At 38.0% G+C, this 19,039-nt stretch overlaps 1 protein-coding gene across 1 annotated transcript in view; it reads left to right on the forward strand.

Moving 5' to 3' along the window:
- The window catches only part of LOC133050380 (disintegrin and metalloproteinase domain-containing protein 32-like), a 145,849-nt gene that overhangs the window by 47,139 nt on the left and 79,671 nt on the right, over nucleotides 1-19,039 (forward strand). The window contains exons 9-10 of the mRNA XM_061134531.1: nucleotides 132-298; nucleotides 14,856-14,937. Coding sequence (XP_060990514.1) covers nucleotides 132-298; nucleotides 14,856-14,937 — 249 coding nt within the window. The remainder of the gene's footprint in view (nucleotides 1-131; nucleotides 299-14,855; nucleotides 14,938-19,039) is intronic.

Consider the following 19,039-nt stretch of genomic DNA (forward strand, 5'->3'; position numbering starts at 1 on the left):
GCTTCTGAAGAATTAAGTTGTCCATATAAATTGAGTGTGAATATATCAAACATGGAATTAATTTAATTATAAATATAGTTAATTTAATACATAAAAACTAATTTTTCATGTATTTATCTTTCTCTTTTTAGATGTTTGCCCAATTTAAAGTTTCTATTGTGCTGTCATCTTTGGAATTGTGGTCCGATAAAAATAAGATCTCTACAGTTGGTGAGGCAGATGAATTATTGCATAGATTTTTAGAATGGAAAAAGTCCTATCTTACCCTGAGGCCTCATGATATTGCATATCTATTCATGTAAGAATAATGTTTCAGTTTTCTTAGAAATCAAAGATTTGTGATATTGTTCTAGCTTAATTTAGGGAATTGTTCATTTTTGACTGTTCACACTTTGGGTATTTTTTATGCACTCATTCAGCCCTCATGCTCTCTTTCTGGTTATCAGACAATAAAAGAAGATTACTAAAATTTATTTCTATCCTTATCAACATTTACTGATGAGGAGATTGACATTTCAAGAGACTAAACCAACTCAGGATTTTGATTCTGGTGGTATGTCTAGGTTTTGGACCTACACTTAGGAACTCCAGAGTCCATAATCTTAATCACTACATACAAAGAAGGGATTTGTCTTGGGAAGTTTATATTATTATAATGAGTTTTGATCAAAGGCTTGGTAGAGTATGTTAGAATATTTTATCCTGATGAATTTTCTACATTATTTTAAATGTTAGTTTTCTAAAAATCAATTGTAAGTATATACTTTATCATTGTATCCATATAAAATTTACTAGCAATTATGATCATCACGTCTTTCAATAAATCTGCATGTATATATTTTGAATATGGCATGGTGATATTTCTTTTTGCATATGTAAGATTAATCTTTCTTCCATGTCTGTCAAGGATGGGTTATTTTTCTTTTCATTTTTTTGACAGTCTGATGGATATAAAATTGAAATTTTTAATTTCCTTTCTCCAAAGACTAGTAGATTTGAGCATCTTTTCATGTTTGTTAATCATTTGGATCTGTCCTTCTGAAATTGCCTTTTCGTGCTATTTAACTACTTCATTGTAATTTGTAAGGGTTTGTTGAATGTTTAGATATTAATCCATTGTTTATATATATCAAAAATACTTTTTCCGTGTTTGTAATTTTTCTATAGATATTTAAATTTGTTTTTTGCTCCATAAAATCTTTAATGTTTTTAGGGCCAAGTTTGTTAATCTTATTTTTACTTCTGGATTTCCTATTTGATGAAGATCTCCTCCAGCCCTAAATTTTAGTCTGCAAATTTTTGTTAAAGAATAAATATTATTATGTTTTATAAATGAGTTTTTGATGCATTTTAGTCTAATATTTGTATAACACAAGATAAGTAAAATTTTATTTTCTTCCAGTTAAATAGCCAATTTTGCCATGAATTTAGTTATTACTTTTAGCAAACAAATTTCAAAGTAATTTGTCAAGTCCCACAAACAACCTCTTAACATGTTTAGAGATAAAAGTAAATCTATATATCAATGTGTTATTTGTAGACTTTTTGATACTAGTCATTCTCACAAGTATGAAATGACATCTCATTGTGCTTTTGATTTGCACTTCCTTGATAATTAGTGATACTGAGCATCTTTTCATGTATTTCTTGGCTATCTTTATGTCTTTGGAAAAATGTCTTTTCAGATCTTCTGTTCATTTTTAAATCAGACACAAGAGACACGGGTTTGATCCCGGGGTGTGATGATCCCCTGGAAGAGGAAATGGCAACCTACTCCAGTACTCTTGCTTGGGAAATTCCATGGACGGAGGAGCCTGGCGAGCTACAGTCCATGGGGTCTCAACGAGTCAGACATGACTGAGCATGCATGCCTTATTTGATTTTTTAGTGTTGAGTTGTATGAGTTCTTTATATATTTTGGATATTAATCTATTATCAAATATATCATTTGAAAATATCTTCTTCCACCCATTAGGTTGCTTTTTCATTTAGTTGGTATCTTCCTTCACTGTGCAGAACAGTTTGGTTTCATGTAGTCCCATTTGTTTATTTTTTGCTTTTATTTCCCTTGCCTGGGAAGACAGATTAAAAAAAATACTGCCAAGACTGATATCAAAGATTATGCTTCCTATCTTTTCTTCTAGGATTTTAAGGTTTTAGGACTTAAATTTAATTCCTTAATCCCCTTTGAGATTTTTTGAATATGTTACGGCGAATGGTCCAGTTTCAAGAATGTGGCTGTCCAGTTTCCCCACCACCATTTATTGAAGAGGCTCTCTTTTACCCCTTGTGTGTTCATGCTTCCTTTATCATAGATTATCAACCAGATAAACTTGGATTTATTTCTGGGTTATCTGTTCTGTTCCATGGATCTGTATGTCTGTTTTTTGTGCTAGTACAGCACTGTTTTAATTAATACAGCTTTGTAGTATAGTTTGATATCAAAGAATGAAGTATTTCCAGCTTTGTTCTTTTCCTCAGAATTGCCTAGCCTATTTGGGGTCTTTTGAGAATCCATTAAATTATAGTATTCTTTGTTCAAATTTGGTGAAAAATGCTGTTGCTATTTTGATGAAGGATTACATTGGATCTATAGACTGTATGAGATTTTAACACAATAGTTCTCCTAATATGTGAACACATATGTCTTTCCCTCTGTTTGTGTTCTCTTTAGTTTCTTTCATCAGTGTTTTACTAGTTTTCTGAGTATAGGTCTTTTATATGTAGGTTAGATTATTCCTGAGTCTTTTAATTTTTTTCGATGTGATTGTAAATAAGATTGTGTTTTTGTAAAGAAGTTTAAGCAGTTTTTTTTTAAAAAATGATTGCTCTTTTAAAAAATGATTTTACTTATATATTTTTGGCTGGGCTGGGCCTTCATTGCTGTGTGTGCTTTTCGCTAATTATGGCGAGCAGGGGCTCCTCTCTAGTTGTGGTGCACAGGCTTTGCACTGTGCTGCCATGGCCTCTAGGGCACACTAGCTTCAGTATTCGCAGCTCTGGGCTCTTGAGCACAGGCTTACTAGTTGTGGCACATGGGCTTGGTTGCTCTATGGCATGTGGGATTCCCGGACTAGGGATCGAGCCTGTGCCTACTACATCGGCAGTCAGATTCTTTACCACTGAGTCATCAGGAAGCCCAAAACTGTCTTCTTCTCTTCTCTTTCTGGTAAAATTTATTAGTGCATAGAAGCACAACTAATTATATTAATTTTATATCCTGCAACTTTACAAAATTCATTGATGAGTTCTAACAGTTTTTTGTGGCATCTTTAGGATTTCCTATACATAGTATCATGTCATCTGCAAACAGTGACAGTTTTACTTCATCCTTTCCAGTTGGGATTCCTTTTACTTCTTTTTCCAGTTTGAATGCTATGGCTAGGATGCCAATACTATGTTGAATATAGTGGTGAGAGTGGGCATCCTTGATGTGTTCCTAGTCTTAGAGGAAATGCTGCCAGTTTTTCATTCCTAGGTACGATTTTAGGTGCTGCGGGTTTGTCTTATATGACCTTTATTATGTTCAGTATATTCTTTTATAGGGCTTCCCTGGTGGCTCAGTGGTAAAGAATCTGCCTGCCAATGCAGGGACATGTGTTCCATCCTTGGACATGGGTTCCATCCATCCCTGGGAAGATCCCCTGGAGAAGGAAATAGCAACCCACTCCAGTATTCTTGTCTGGAATATCCTATCCCCAGAGGAGCCTTGTGGGCTACAGGCCATGGGGCCACAAAATAATTAACTAATATGTACCTTAGCAAATGAACAAAATGTTCATATATACCCATTTTGTTGAGAATTTTTTGCCATAAATGCATGGTAAATGTTGTCAAAAGCTTTTTCTGTGTTGGTTCAAATGACTATATTTTTACTCTTCAGTTTGTCAACATATATGACATTGATTTGGAAAACTCAGCAGTGGCCACAAGACTGGAAAAGGTCAGTTTTCATTCCAATCCCAAAGAAAGGCAATGTCAAAGAATGCTCAAACGACCACATAATTGCACTCATCTCACATGCTAGTAAAGTAATGCTCAAAATTCTCCACGCCAGGCTTCAACAGTACATGATCTGTGAGCTTGCAGATGTTCAAGCTGGATTTAGAAAAGGGAGAGGAACCAGAGATCAAATTGCCAACATCTGTTGGATCATCAAAAAAGCAAGAGAATTCCAGAGAAACATCTATTCCTGCTTTAATGACTAGGCCAAAGCCTTTGACCATGTGGATCACAACAAATTGTGGAAAATTCTTAAAGAGATGGGAATACTAGACCACCTGACCTGCCTCTTGAGAAATCTGTATGCAGGTCAGGAAGCAACAGTTAGAACTGGACATGGAACAACAGACTGGTTCCAAATTGGGAAAGGAGTATGTCAAGGTTGTATATTGGCACCCTGCTTATTTAACTTACATCCAGAGTACATCATGCGAAATTCTGGGCTGGATGAAGCACAAGCTGGAATCAAGATTGCCAGGACAAACATCAATAACATCAGATATTCAGATGACACCAGCCTTATGGCAGAAAGTGAAGAAGAACTAAAGAGCCTCTTGATGAAAGTGAAAGAGGAGAGTGAAAAAGTTGGCTTAAAGCTCAACATTCAGAATACTAAGATCATGGCCTCCAGTCCCATCACTTCATGGGAAATAGATGGGGAAACAGTGGAAATAGTGACAGACTTTATTTTTCTGGGCTCCAAAATCACTGCAGATGGTGACTGCAGCCATGAAAGTAAAAGATGCTTACTCCTTGGAAGAAACGTTATGACCAACCTTTGTTACGCCAACAAAGGTCCATCTAGTCAAGTCTATGGTTTTTCAGTAGTCATGTATGGATGTGAGAGTTGGACTATAAAGAAACCTGAGTGCCGAAGAATTGATGCTTTTAAACTGTGGTGTTGGAGAAGACTCTTGAGAGTCCCTTGGAGGGCAAGGAGATCCAACCAGTCCATCCTAAAGGAGATCAGTCTGAATATTCATTGGAAGGACTGATGCTGAAGCTGAAACTCCAATACTTTGACCACCTGATGCGAAGAACTGACTCATTTGAAAAGACCCTGATGCTGGGAAAGATTGAAAGCAGGAGGAGAAGGGGACGACAGAGGATGAGATGGTTGGATGGCATCACTGACTCAATGGACATGAGTTTGAGTAAACTCCGGGAGTTGGTGAGGGACAGGGAGGCCTGGCGTGCTGCAGTCCATGGGGTCACAAAGAGTTGGACACGACTGAGTGACTGGACTAAACTGAACTGAACTGACAGAGGAAAAGTCTCACTGGCAAAGGGAAGCAGATAGTAAACAAAGAGGTAGGAATTTTACAGGATAAAAGATGTAAAATTATCTATATCCACAATAAGTAGTTAAGATATACACAAAAATTATGCAGAATATGACATAAAAAACATTAGTAGCAATAAAATGTAAAACTGTTAGAATGTGTTGCATCTTAAGATATCATCAACTTAAATATATATGCCATCCCAAAACAGCAGAATATACTTTTTTTTCAAGCGCACATGGAACATTCTCCAGGACAGATCACATGACAGGCACAAAACAATTTTCAGTAAATTTAAAATTGAAATCATAGTAAGCAGTTTTCCCAACCATAACAGTATGAGATTAAAAGTTAATCAAAAGCAAAAAGCCGGATATAACAGAAACAATAGATTCCAAATAAGATGCTACTAAATAACCAATGCGTTGGAAGAAATTAAAGAAAAAAAAATCACAAAACACTTCGAAACAAATGAAATTAAAAATGCAATGCTCCAAAATTTTAGGGTCACAGCAAACACAATTCTAAGAAGGAAGTTTATACAATCTATCTCAAGAAACAAGAAAAATATCAACCTAAACTGACACTAAAGGAACTAGAAAAAGTTAGTAGAAGGCACGAAATAAAAAAGAACAGAGAAGAAATCAATGAAATAGAGATGAAGAAAAATAGGAAAGATAACTAAGAGTGATATTTTAGTTGAAACTAAGAGTGAGTTCTTTTAAAAGATAAACAAAATTGGTAAACTTTTAGCCAGATTCATCAAGGTAAAAAGAGAGAGACCTAACCAATAAAATCAGAAATGAAAATGGAGATGCTAAATAGACACCACAGAAATACAAAGGATAAGACAGTACTGTGAACAACTATATGCCAATAAAATGACAACCTGGCAGAAATGGACATAACTCCTGGGAAAGTGCAGTCTCCCAAGACTGAACCAGGAAGAAATAAAAAATATGAAGAGATCAATTACCAGTACTGAAATTGAATCAGTAATTTAAAAACTCACAACCAACGAAAGTCCAGGACCAGAAAGCTTCACAGGTTAATCCTACCAAACATTTAGAGAAGAGTGAATATCTATCCTTCTGGAACTATTCCAAAAAATTGCAGAGGAAGGAACGAACACTTCCAAACTCATTCTATGAGGCCATCATCACCCTGATACCAAAATCAGACAAATGTATCAGAAAAAAGGAAATTACAGGCCATTACTGATGAAAGCAGATGCAGAAATATTCAACAAAATGTTAGTAAACCAAATTTAACAACACATTAAAAGAATCAAACACCATGGTAAAGTGGGATTATCCCAGGACACAAGGATGGTTCAATATCCATGAATCAATCAATGTCATTGAGTTCAGTTCAGTCACTCAGTTGTGTCCAACTCTTTGCGACGCTATGGACTGCAGCACGCCAGGCCTCCCTGTCCCTCACCAACTCCCGGAGTTTACTCAAACTCATGTCCATTGAGTCAGTGATGCCATCCAACCATCTCATCCTCTGTCGTCCCTCTTTATCTTTTACACATTTTAATTAGACCATTTGTTGGTATGAACATGTTAGGGTTCATCTTGGGTTCTGTCAGTGATTCCTGGACCTAGGATGTCTGTTTTCTTCTTTAGGGAATTTTTAAAGCTATTATTGCTTCATATAATTTCTCTGCCTGTTTCATTTTTTCTTCTTTTTCTGGGGTGCCTACAATGTGATTGTGAATGTCACTTCATGTTGCCCCAGAGCTTCTTGTTTTATTATTAAAATCTGTTATCTTTTTAAATTGGGTAATTTCCACTATTCTGCCTTACAGAACACTGATCCATTTCATTCTCTGTACCATCTAACCTATTATTGAGTCCTTCTGGGGTACTTGTTACTTCATTTATTGTATTGTTTAGCTCTGATTGTTTTTAAAAATATCTTCTAACTATTGAAACTCTCATTGTATTCATCTATTCTTCTCTCCACATTAGTGAGCATGTTTATGATTATTACCTTGAGCTCATTTTGGGTAGTAGGTTGCTTATCTCTGTTTTGTTTAGTTGTTTTTTAGGTTTTATCTTGTTTGCTTATTTGAACACACTCCTCTCTTTCGTCGTTTTGCCTGGTTCTCTGTGGCCTTATATGGGAGGCATCTTATGAGGTCTAGCAGCATATTTCTCGCTGGCCATTAGAGTTAAGTGATCCAATGTGTTCCCTGTGTGGGCTGTTAGTGCCCTTCTGTTGTGTCATGACTGACTGCTCTGGCATCCTGGTTTTGAGGCTGGCCTCCAGCCTGGCTAGCTGAGAGGCACTGCCTTGTGAGGCCACTGTAGGCCCACTGGTGGGCAAGACCTGCTCCCCTTGTGACTGCTTGCGCTCTCTGGTGATGCACAGCTGCTGCAGGCCCTGCTGGTGGGTATTGCATGCCCCCTCATTAATAGGATAAGGGAGGATTCTAAAATGTCATTGTTAGCACAGTAGAAAGAGATTCCAAAAATATCTACCATCAGAATCTTAATCTCAGCTACCTCCTGCCTCTTTTGGATGCTCTTCAAGTTCAGCAAATATAGCCTGACCCAGGTTCCTTTCAAATGACTACCTCTATGCTGGGAGTCAGAGCATGTGAGATTTTGTGTGTATTCTGAGTGGAGTATGTGTTTCCTGTAGCCCTCTGGCTCTCCTGAATGTAAGCCCTGCTGGTTTTCAAAGTCCAACTTTGAGGGGGATGGTTCACTTTTTCAGTGCAAGGTGGCTGTGCTGGGAAGCTTGGCTGGGACTCAGACTTCTTGATCCTCAATGAGGATCAAGGTTGTGATATGCCTCTTGTTTGTAGACACATTGCGGGCTTGGATGTGTCAGTCCTGACTGGACCAAGTCTCTGCCTTCACACGTCTCATTGTGGCTCCCTTCTTTATATTGTTAATTTTGGAAATTCTTTCATACTAGATTTCAGATCATTCCTATAGTTGCTCTGATATACTAGTAAATTTGGTGTGTCCTTGGGAGGAGGTGAGTTCAGGTTTTCCTAATCTGCTGTCTTAATTTCTTCAGCTATATTTTCTTACTTTTCACTGAACTTTTGAGGATATTCAGTATATAGAGAATTGCAAATTTTGTGTTAATTTTTAAAATTAATGGATTTTATTTTAGATCAGTTCTAGCTTTACAGAAAAATCAAGAAAAAGGTACAGGAAGTTCCCATATACTCCCTTTCCCCCACGACTCTTACCTCAGTTTCCCCCCATTATTAACATCTTGCACTGGTGTCATACATTTGTTAAGGTGGTGAACCGGTATTGATGCATTACTAAATAGATCCCACAGTTCACATTAGATTTCGCTTTTTATGTTATATAATTCATTTTTAAATTTTAATGACATATCTGTAGAGATATTCTAATTTCTGCATGTACAATCATATCATCTTGAAAGTTATGGTAGTTTTATTTTTTCTCATCTAACACTTATGCAAATTGCTCTCTTAGTATGTTATCTAGGACCACTAAAATATGATGAATAGAAGTAACAACAAGTATCTTTATTTCATTGTTGTTGCAAAGGGAAAGATTTCTGTGTATCAGTATTAAGTATAAAATTGCATTACAGGTTTTGTAGATGCTGTTTGTCAAATAAAATGTTTATTATGTTTACTAAAAGTTTTTTAAAAATTGTGAATAAATTTTAAGTTTTATCAAATGTTTTTCTTCATCTATTGTAAGAATTATATGATGTACCAATGCTTCTGGAAGTAAAGCCTACTTTATTTGATATAGATATAGACAGTGAATCAACCTATTTGTCCAGTAATGGATGAATGGATAAAGAAAAAATAGGTTTATATACATAATGAATTACTATCTGACCATAAAAAGAAGAAAATCTTTACATTTGTGACAAATGTGTAGGTCTTATGGGCATTTTGCTAAGTGAAATAAGTCAGAATGAGAAAGACAAATATTGTTTACTCTTAGTTATATGTGTAGCTCAGACAGTAAAGAATCTGCCTGTAATACAGAAGACCTGCGTTCAATCCCTGGGTCAGGAAGATCCCCTGGAGAAGGGAATGGCAACCCACTCCAGTATTCTTTCCTGGAGAATCCCATGGACTGAGGGGCCTGGCAGACTACAGTCCATGGGGTTGCAAAGAGTCGGACACGACTGAGTTACTAACACTGAGACTGACTTATAAGTGTAATCAAAAACAAACAAACAAATGGGTGAAGGTGATCGAAAAGTATAACTTTGTATACTTTTACAAAGTATAATTATACAAAGTATAATTGTATAAAAGTAACAATACTGTTGTCTTTTTGAAAGTTGCTAAGAAAAGCAGTGACAGATTTTATTTTCTTGTACTCCAAGATCAATGTGGACTGAAGCCATGAAATTAAAAGATCCTTGTTCCTTGGGAGGAAAGCTAAAAAGCAGAGACATCACACTGCTGACCAAGAGTGTTGTTACTGAATCGCTCAGTAGTAGTGTCTGACTCTTTGCAACCCCATGGACTGCAGCACGCCAGGCTACCCTGTCCTTCACCATCTTTCCTGAAGTTTGCTCGAACTCATGTCTATTGAGTCAGTGATTCCATCCAACCATCTCGTTCTCTGTTGTCCCTTTCTCCTTTTGCCATCTATTTTCCCCAGCATCAGGGTCTTTTCCAGTGAGTCTGCTCTTCGCATCAGGTGGCCAAAGTATTGGAGATTCAGCTTCAGCTTCAGTCTTTTCAGTGAGTATTCAGGACTGATTTCCTTTAGGATGAACTGGTTGGATCTCCTTGCTGTCCAAGGGACTCACAAGAGTCTTCTCCAACACCACAGTTCAAAAGCATCAGTCCTTCGGCGCTTAGGTTTCTTTATAGTCCAACTCTCACATCCATACATGACTACTGGGAAAACCATAACTTTGACTATACAGATGTCTGTAGGCAAAGTAATGTCTCTTCTTTTTAATATGTTGTGTAGGTTTGTCATAGCTTTTCTTCCAAGGAGAAAGCATCTTTTAATTTCATGGCTGCAGTCACCATTCACAGTGATTTTGGAGCCCAAGATAATAAAGTCTGTCACTGTTTCCATCGTTTCACCATCTATATGCCATGAAGTAATGGAACCATATGCCATGATCTTAGTTTTTTGAATGTTGAGTTTGAAGCCAGCTTTTTCACTCTCCTCTTCCACCTTCATCAAGAGGTTCTTTAGTTCCTCTTTGCTTTCTGCCATAAGGGTGGTGTCATCTGCATATCTGAGGCTATTGATGTTTCTCCCAGCAATGTCGATTTCAGCTTGTGTTTCTCCCAGCCTGAAATTTCACATGATGTACTCTGCATATAAGTTAAATAGCAGGGTGACAATATACAGCCTTGACATACCCCTTTCCCAATTTTAAGATGTTGAACTTTGATGCATTAATAGTGAGACTGGTGACAGGGAATTTATCCCATTAGAAATATGAAAATTATGGTACAGTCAGCATCCTTAAACTTAAGTAGTGATCCTTCTTGATATCCTGATGCTATCTTAAAGCACCAGTGTATTTTTCATATGAGTAACATGCTACATGTTAACTCACTTCAGTTGTGTCTGACTCTCTGTGACCCCATGGACTGTAGCCTGCCAGGCTCCTCTGTCCATGGGATTCTTCAGGCAAAAATACTGGAGTAGGTTGCCATTTCCTCCTGCAGGGGATCTTCCTGACCCAGGGATTGAAACCACGTCTCTTACATCTCCTGCATTGGCAGGTGGGTTCTTTATAACTAATGCCACTTGGGAAGCCCCTGAGTAATGTAATATACTAGAATAAATACCTTGAAATTATGATCATTAACAGTAATTTCCTGTGGTCTCCATACTCCAGAAATTTATAATCTGGGTCCTAAAGGAGGAACAGTAAACATAGTAAGCTTAATTTTTTTAAACCTTTTACAATCTTTCCTTTATTCAACAAATGTTTATTGAGATAACATAGCATAGTGATTCAAATTTAAGCTCTGGAGGCCAAATGCCTGCATTTAAGTTCAGCCCTGTCTGTCACCTAGGGCAGTTGATGTGTTCTGCCTCATTTGCTTTTATTATTGTTATTCCTTTCCATCTTTATTGAGTTATAATTGATAAGTAAAAATTTTATATATTTAAGGGGTACAGTGTGGTTTTTTAATAGCATTTAAAATTGTTTATTATTTATTTATCTTGGCTGTACTGGGTCTTTGTTGCTGTGTGAGGGATTTCTCTGGTTGTGACAAGCAGAGGTTACTCCCTAGTTGCAGTGTGCAGGCTTCTCATTGTAGTGACTTCTCCTCTTGCAGAGCATGGGCCTCAGAGTATGTGAGCTTCAGTAGTTGTGGTGCATGGGCTCAGTAGTTGTGGCCTGTGAGCTCTGGAATGCAGGCTCAGTAGTTGCTGCATATGGGTTTAATTGACCCGAGGCATGTGGACTCTTCCCCAGAACCATGTCCCTTGCACTGGCAGGAGGCTTCTTAACCACTGACCACCAGGGATGTCCACAATGTGATGTTCTGATATATGTATATATTATAAAAGTTTAATCAAGTTGATTAAAATACCCATCATCTTATACAGTTGCCATTTTTTGGTGTGTGGTGAGAAAATTTAAGTCTACTGTAGCAAATTTCACATATACAATACAGTATTATTAACTCTAGACATCTGACTGTACATTAGATCTCTAGGACATATTCATCCTGTGCAACTGAAACTTTATACCTTTGACCATCTTCCCATTTCCCCCATTTCCCAACCCCTGGCAACCGCCATTCAACTCTTTGCTTTTATAAGTTGACCCTTTTAGATTCAACATATAAGCAAGATCTTACAGTACTTGACTTTTCATGTTTGGCTTGCTTCACTTAGCATAATGTCCTCCAGGTTTATCCATGTTGCAAATGGCAGGATTTCCTTATTTTCTGAGGCTGAATTATATTCCACTGTGTATGTACATCGTATTTTCTTTGTCCATTTGTTTCTCAGTGGAATTTAATTTAAAAATGGGCCTCTTGGGCATCATCTTGCATGCCTGGGGGCACTCATTGTGCCCTCACCTTCCCTGTGGGAGAGATCATGGCTGAAGGCGTGTCTTGGCAGTGAGCTATGCTGAGTTGGGGGAATGGTGACGTGGGCAGAGTGAAACTGTTTTTACGTAAGAATGTGAATGTTCCTGGATTTTTTTGCTCAAGTGTGGTGTGGGACCCTTCCTTGGACTCTTAGGCCACAAAAATACTCTCATCTGTGAGTGTTTCTCAAAAGTGTCTCTGGAGAGAGAGATGAGGGTTAAAAGTCCCAAGTCTGCCATCTTGCTGATGTCATTGCAGAAGATTTATATTAGTACATTGTGTGTATCTGTTTATAGTTTAAAGGAGGAGGAAGTAATGAAAGTGAGAGTGAGAGTAAGAGTGCGAGAGAGATCCAAAGTAATGAATCAAATTAGAAGTGTGCAGACAGATTGAGGCATATTTAAACTCAAAGGAAGGTGGACAGTATTACAGGTTATTGAAGCAGTGTACTTAGAGATATAGGAGTAAGTAATAATTCTTTTCAAAGACCATGGAATTCATAGTTATAACTGTAGCTAAACCTCTGTAGAAGGAGAGGGAATCAAGAAATGTTGAAGAAGTAAAACGTTAAATCTTGATAACTGATTGGATGTGAAGATTGGGTGGGCAGTATTAAGTAAAAATAGTTATTATTGTATCCAGATCATCAGGAGTATGGATAGAGTTTAGGGGAAAGTCTTATCTATTGGCAGAACTGTCTTGAATGAAGAAAGAATTTAAGCAATAATTCAATATTGGAATGTAAAGCTAAACTTGGGTGTTAAGGGCAAATACTTGGATACAAGTGCTGGAGGGTAGGGATGTACAACATGAGAATAAGGGAGCCATGGAGGGACAGTGCAGTTGTGAAGTAAAGTGCAGGTGAGACTGAGGGGACCTTTTAAATTGAGAATTGAGTATTAAGCTTTTCTACATACATCCTGGAATGTTTATTTTGGCTGGGGTTCTAAAGATGGCAGAATATGTTTGGAGCATCTATATCTTAGTAATTGAAAGTACAGCTCTGGATTCAAACTGTCCTAAGTTCATATCCTTCAGCAGTACTTATTAACTCTGATGCCCTGAGCAAGTTATTTGTACTTTCCATCTAATATATGATTTGTTCAGTGGGGACAAAAAATATCTATTTCACTGGGTGGATTTGAGAATTAAATAGAATGATTTACATAAATCTCTGAGAATAGTGCTATTATTATATGGCAGGCTATATGGAAACTTTTTCAAAGCAGAACAAAAGTACTTAAGTTGTAGAACAATATAGTCATTATAGTAAGAAAATGGTGAGCTTACCTACATTTGAGTGAAAACTTTTAATCCATACATTAAAGGTATTTTTCATTGTTATTGAGCAAAATGCTTTTGATTGAAATGTTTGATCAAAGTCTTTGGTGCATGTGTGCATCCTCAGTTGTTAAGTCGTGTCCAACTCTTTGCGACCCCATGGACTGTAGCCCACCAGGCTCCTCTGTCCAGGGGATTTCCCAGACAAGAACACTGGAGTAGGTTGCTGTTTGCTTCCAGAGAATCTTCCTGACCAAGGGGCCAAACCCTGGTCTCCTGCAGTGCAGGCAGATTCTTTACTGTCCCTTTACAGGGAAGCCTGTAAAGGCTTTGGTAACCTTAACTAAATGTCACAAGAACAGTAAAGTCATCAAGAATTTGGATTCACTGGATATGTTTTAGAAACCCAAAGTGCTTAATCTCATTTTTTTTTTTTTTAATTATTTTTTTTTTCCAGTGGGTTTTGTTATACATTGATATGAATCAGCCATGGATTTACATGTATTCCCAATCCCGATCCCCCCTCCCACCTCCCTCTCCACCCGATTCCTCTGGGTCTTCCCAGTTCACCAGGCCGGAGCACTTGTCTCATGCATCCCACCTGGGCTGGTGATCTGTTTCACCATAGTTAGTATACATGCTGTTCTTTTGAAATATCCCACCCTCACATTCTCCCACAAAGTTCAAAAGTCTGTTCTGTATTTCTGTGTCTCTTTTTCTGTTTTGCATATAGGGTTATCGTTATCACCTTTCTAAATTCCATATATATGTGTTAGTATGCTGTAATGTTCTTTATCTTTCTGGCTTACTTCACTCTGTATAATGGGCTCCAGCTTCATCCATCTCATTAGGACTGGTTCAAATGAATTCTTTTTAATGGCTGAGTAATATTCCATGGTGTATATGTACCACAGCTTCCTTATCCATTCATCTGCTGATGGGCATCTAGGTTGCTTCCATGTCCTGGCTATTATAAACAGTGCTGCGATGAACATTGGGGTGCACGTGTCTCTTTCAGATCTGGTTTCCTCAGTGTGTATGCCCAGAAGTGGGAAACCCAAAATGCTTAATCTCATTTAATTAACACTATTTTACAAATGTGAAACAAAGACATAGAGAAAGATTTTACTTCAATTTGCTTCAGACTAGAATTTTATGAACTACAGGAAAATTCTTAGCAGGAGATATCATATATGAATTGTTTGTCAAAATTAATTGTCATTTAATACTTATTTATTTAGCTTTAGAGATTATCCAGATTATTTGGGAGCAACATTTCCTGGAAAGATGTGTGCTACCAGTTATTCTGCAGGAATTGTTTTGGTATGTAATGACTTAATCTTATTTGAAAACAAATACATTAAAAATTTTCCCAGCATTACAGCATATATTTTACACATTTTATATTTACATTTAGATATTGCATTTATATTTCATCACTGTTAAAACTTTGAAATATGTAGAATTAATAGTATTCTGAAGTGCAAAGTATCTTACTACAAATATTTGGAAGTTAAAGTAGAATAAAATATCACAAATACACTTGTATTCCTTACTATATTGAAGAGTGCATCATGAAAAGATCTGCAAAGATATTTCTATAACCTAAATAGATTTTTTGTAGGTATAAAATTGGAGAAGTAGTCTTACAGATAAAATAACTTCAAAATCAAAACAAGTGATCAACAAAAAAGTAAGATAAAAATTCTTTAAAATGTTTCAAAATTTTATGTTATTGTTCAGTTGCTCAGTTGTGTCCAACTTTTTGTGACCCCATGGACTGCAACATGCCAGGCTTCCCTATCCTTTACCATCTCCCTAAGTTTGCTCAAACTCATGTCGTTTGAGTCAGTGACTCCATCCAACCATCTCAGCCTCTGCTATCCCTTTCTCCTTTTGCCATCTATCTTTCCCAGTGTCAGGGTCTTTTTCAATGAGTTGGCACTTTGCATCAGGAGGCCAAAGTATTGGAGCTTCAGCATCAGTCCTTCCAATGAATATTCAGTGTTGATTTCCTTTAGGATTGACTGGTTGGATCTCCTTGCAGTCCATGGGACTTTAAAGAATCTTCTCCAGCACCACAGTTTGAAAGCATCAATTCTTTGGCACTCAGCCTTTTTTATGGTCCAGTTCTCATATCCATACATGATTACTGGAAAAACCATAGCTTTGACTATACGAATCTTTGTTGGCCAAGTAATGTCTATTTTTTAACATGCTGTCTAGGTTTGTTATAGTTTTTCTTCCAAGGAGCAAGCATCTTTTATTTTCATGGCTGCAGTCACCATCTGCAGTGATTTTGGAGCCCAGAAAAATAAAGTCTGTCACTGTTTCCATTGTTTCCCCATCATTTGCCATGAAGTGATGGAACCAGATGCCATGATCTTCGATTTTTGAATGTTGAGTTTTAAGCCAGCTTTTTCACTCTCCTCAGTTTAAGTCTGAATTTTGCAGTAAGGAGTTCATGATCTAAGCCACAGTCACTCCTGGTCTTGTTTTTTCTGACTGTATAGAACTTCTCCGTCTTCTGTTGCAAAGAGTATAATCAGTCTGATTTTAATATTGACCATCTAGTGCTGTCCATGTGTAGAGTCATCTCTTGTATTGTTGCAAGAGGGTGTTTGGTATGACCAGTGTATTCTCTTGGCAAAACTCTGTTAGCCTTTGCCCTGCTTCATTTTGTACTCCACAGCCAAACTTGCCTATTACTCCAGGTATCTCTTGACTTCCTACTTTTACATTCCAGTCCCCTGTGACGAAAAGGACATCTTCTTTTTGGTGTTAGTTCTAGAAGTTCTTGTTGGTCTTCATAGAACTGTTCAACTTTAGCTTTTTTGTCATTAGTGGTTGGGGCACAGACTTGGATTACTGTGATATTGAATGGTTTGCCTTGGAAATGAACAGAGATCATTCTGTTGTTTTTGAGATTGCACACAAGTACTGCATTTCGGACTTTTTTGTTGACTATGACGGCTACTCCATTTCTTCTGAAGGATTCTTTCTCACAGTAGTAGATGTAATGGTCATCTGAATTAAATTAGCCCTTTCTGGTCCATTTTAGTTCACTGATTCCTAAAATGTTGATGCCCACTCTTGGCATCTCCTATTTGACCACTTCCAATTTACCTTGATTCATGGACCTAACATTCCAGGTTCTTATGCAATATTGTTTTTTATAGCACTGGACTTGACTTCCATCACCAGTCACATCCACAACTGGGTGTCATTTTTGCTTTGGCTCCATCTCTTCATTCTTTCCTGAGCTATTCCCCTAGCTTGGTTTTTATCTTGGCAATTTTGTTTGGTTCCTTTTTATAGTTTCTAGTTCCTTGGTTCAGTAATGTGTGTTTCTATTAACAGTCTTTCTTAATTCCTTCAGCATTTTTATTAACTGCTCTTTGAACTTGGGTTCTGGTAGATTTGGGAGGTCTGTTACATTGTTTTTTTTCAGAGGATTTCTCTTATTTAAATTGGGAGTAGTTTTCTGCCTTTGCCTTATAGTTCTCTGACTCTATGAATTTAAGAGAAACAGTTATCTACTCTGGTCTGAAGGTCTGTTTTTATGTGGAACTGAAAGCTGAATGCAAAAGAATTGATGCTTTTGAACTGTGGTGTTGGAGAAGACTCTTGAGAGTCCCTTGGACTGCAAGGAGATCCAGCCAGTCCATCCTGAAGGAAATCAGTCCTGGCTGTTCATTGGAAGGACTGATGTTGAAGCTGAAACTCCAGTACTTTGGCCACCTTATGTGAAGAGCTGACTCATTTAAAAACATCCTGATGTTGGGAAAGATTGAGGGCAGGAGGAGAAGGGGATGACAGAGGATGAGATGGTTAGATGGCATCACTGACTCAATGGACATGAGTTTGGGTAAACTCCAGGAGTTGGTGATGGACAGGGAGGCCTGGTATGCTGCAGTTCATGGGGTCGCAAAGAGTTGGACACGACTGAGCGACAGAACTGAACTGACCCTGTATGTAAGATTGTGTAAGTCCAATAGTTTTGGTTCAAGGGCTGTTTTGATATGAATGCTTGACATGCCTTTCTCAGGGTGTGCTGGCCCTTGTCCCCTTGATAGGGGGTGTGATTGTGGTGTGCTGACTAGAGCCTACACTGGATGTTGGGCAGAGCCTCTCCTTTGCTCTGTGGTTGTCACAGCCCTGTTGGGGACTGAATCTGCTCTTCAGTTGTTGGAATGGAAGTTCCCAGATCCTTTTCTAAACTGTTGTGTGAGGTAGGAGGGACTGGAGCACTCCTTCTGGGACAGGAGCTGCTGTGAACTCCTCCCCAGGTGCTGTCCACCAAGATGTGTGATTGTGTGATGTTCCTCGCCACTTGATGTGTGCACCCACAAAGTTTGCTGATTGTGGCACCTGGAATCATTTCTGTCATGGGAGTACCAATAATTAGCTCAGATGTCCCTCATGCTTGAATGCATTGTTCTGGTCCCAAAACTCACTGGTCTGAATCCTTCCAAAGTTATACTCCTGTGCCTGATTTGGGAGCATGGATAATCAGCTTAAATTTCAGCTCCCCCACCTCCATGTTTGGGTACCCTGGAAGTTTGCAAAACCTTTGGTGGTGGAAACCATGCTTTGTTGTGAGCATGCTGACAAAAAAGCTGCTATGGTGCACCTCTGACCCTTGTTTTGTGTGTTGACAATGGGAGTGTTATGGTGGACTCTCACATCATTCTGTGCACACTCCGTCATTACCCAGACCATATTCCAGGCCCGTCAAGCTATCTCTGTATAGCCAAACTGAGTCCTTTCCCCAGACTGTCCACTGAAGCTTCAGATTCAGAACTTGGCCACTTCACACTCCAGTAGGCATGTGGGAAGCTTGCTGACATGCAAAGGCAGTCTGTCCTGGTCTCTCTGTGCCCTGCTGGGGCATAATCCACCTCCCACATTCTCCCCTTGAGTCTCTGAAGCTCCCTATCTGTCCCACCAGACCTCCCAGGTGGTAAAGGAGATTTCTAGAGTGAAGGAACCTTTCTCTTTCACAGCTCCCTGCCTAGTGGCAGAGGTCCCATTCCAGTTCCTCTTTTCCCTTGTACCTTCATCCTACTCCACTATCTAGGACTCCTTCTTGCAGATTTAGTTGTATGCTATCTTACGCCTGCTTTCAGTAGATTTTCTGTGAGATGTGTTCTGCATGTAGATGTATTTTTGTTGTATTTGTGGGAGGAGGTGAGTTCCAGGTGCCTCTATTCTGTCATCTTGATCTCCTCCCACTCAGTAGCATTTTTAAACTTTATACTTTTACTTCTCTTCTTCTCCAGGTTCTTATTCTTTTTCAGTTATTAATTATAGTTTATGTGCTTTTATATCTTTTTTATATTATATATCCTATAATGTATTTTACTATAATTGTTTTAGTATATTTGTGTTTCCACTTTTAAACTAGAGTGATTTATGCACCACC

The sequence above is a fragment of the Dama dama genome, chromosome 32 (genome assembly GCF_033118175.1).
Source record: "Dama dama isolate Ldn47 chromosome 32, ASM3311817v1, whole genome shotgun sequence".
Classification (NCBI taxonomy): domain Eukaryota; kingdom Metazoa; phylum Chordata; class Mammalia; order Artiodactyla; family Cervidae; genus Dama; species Dama dama.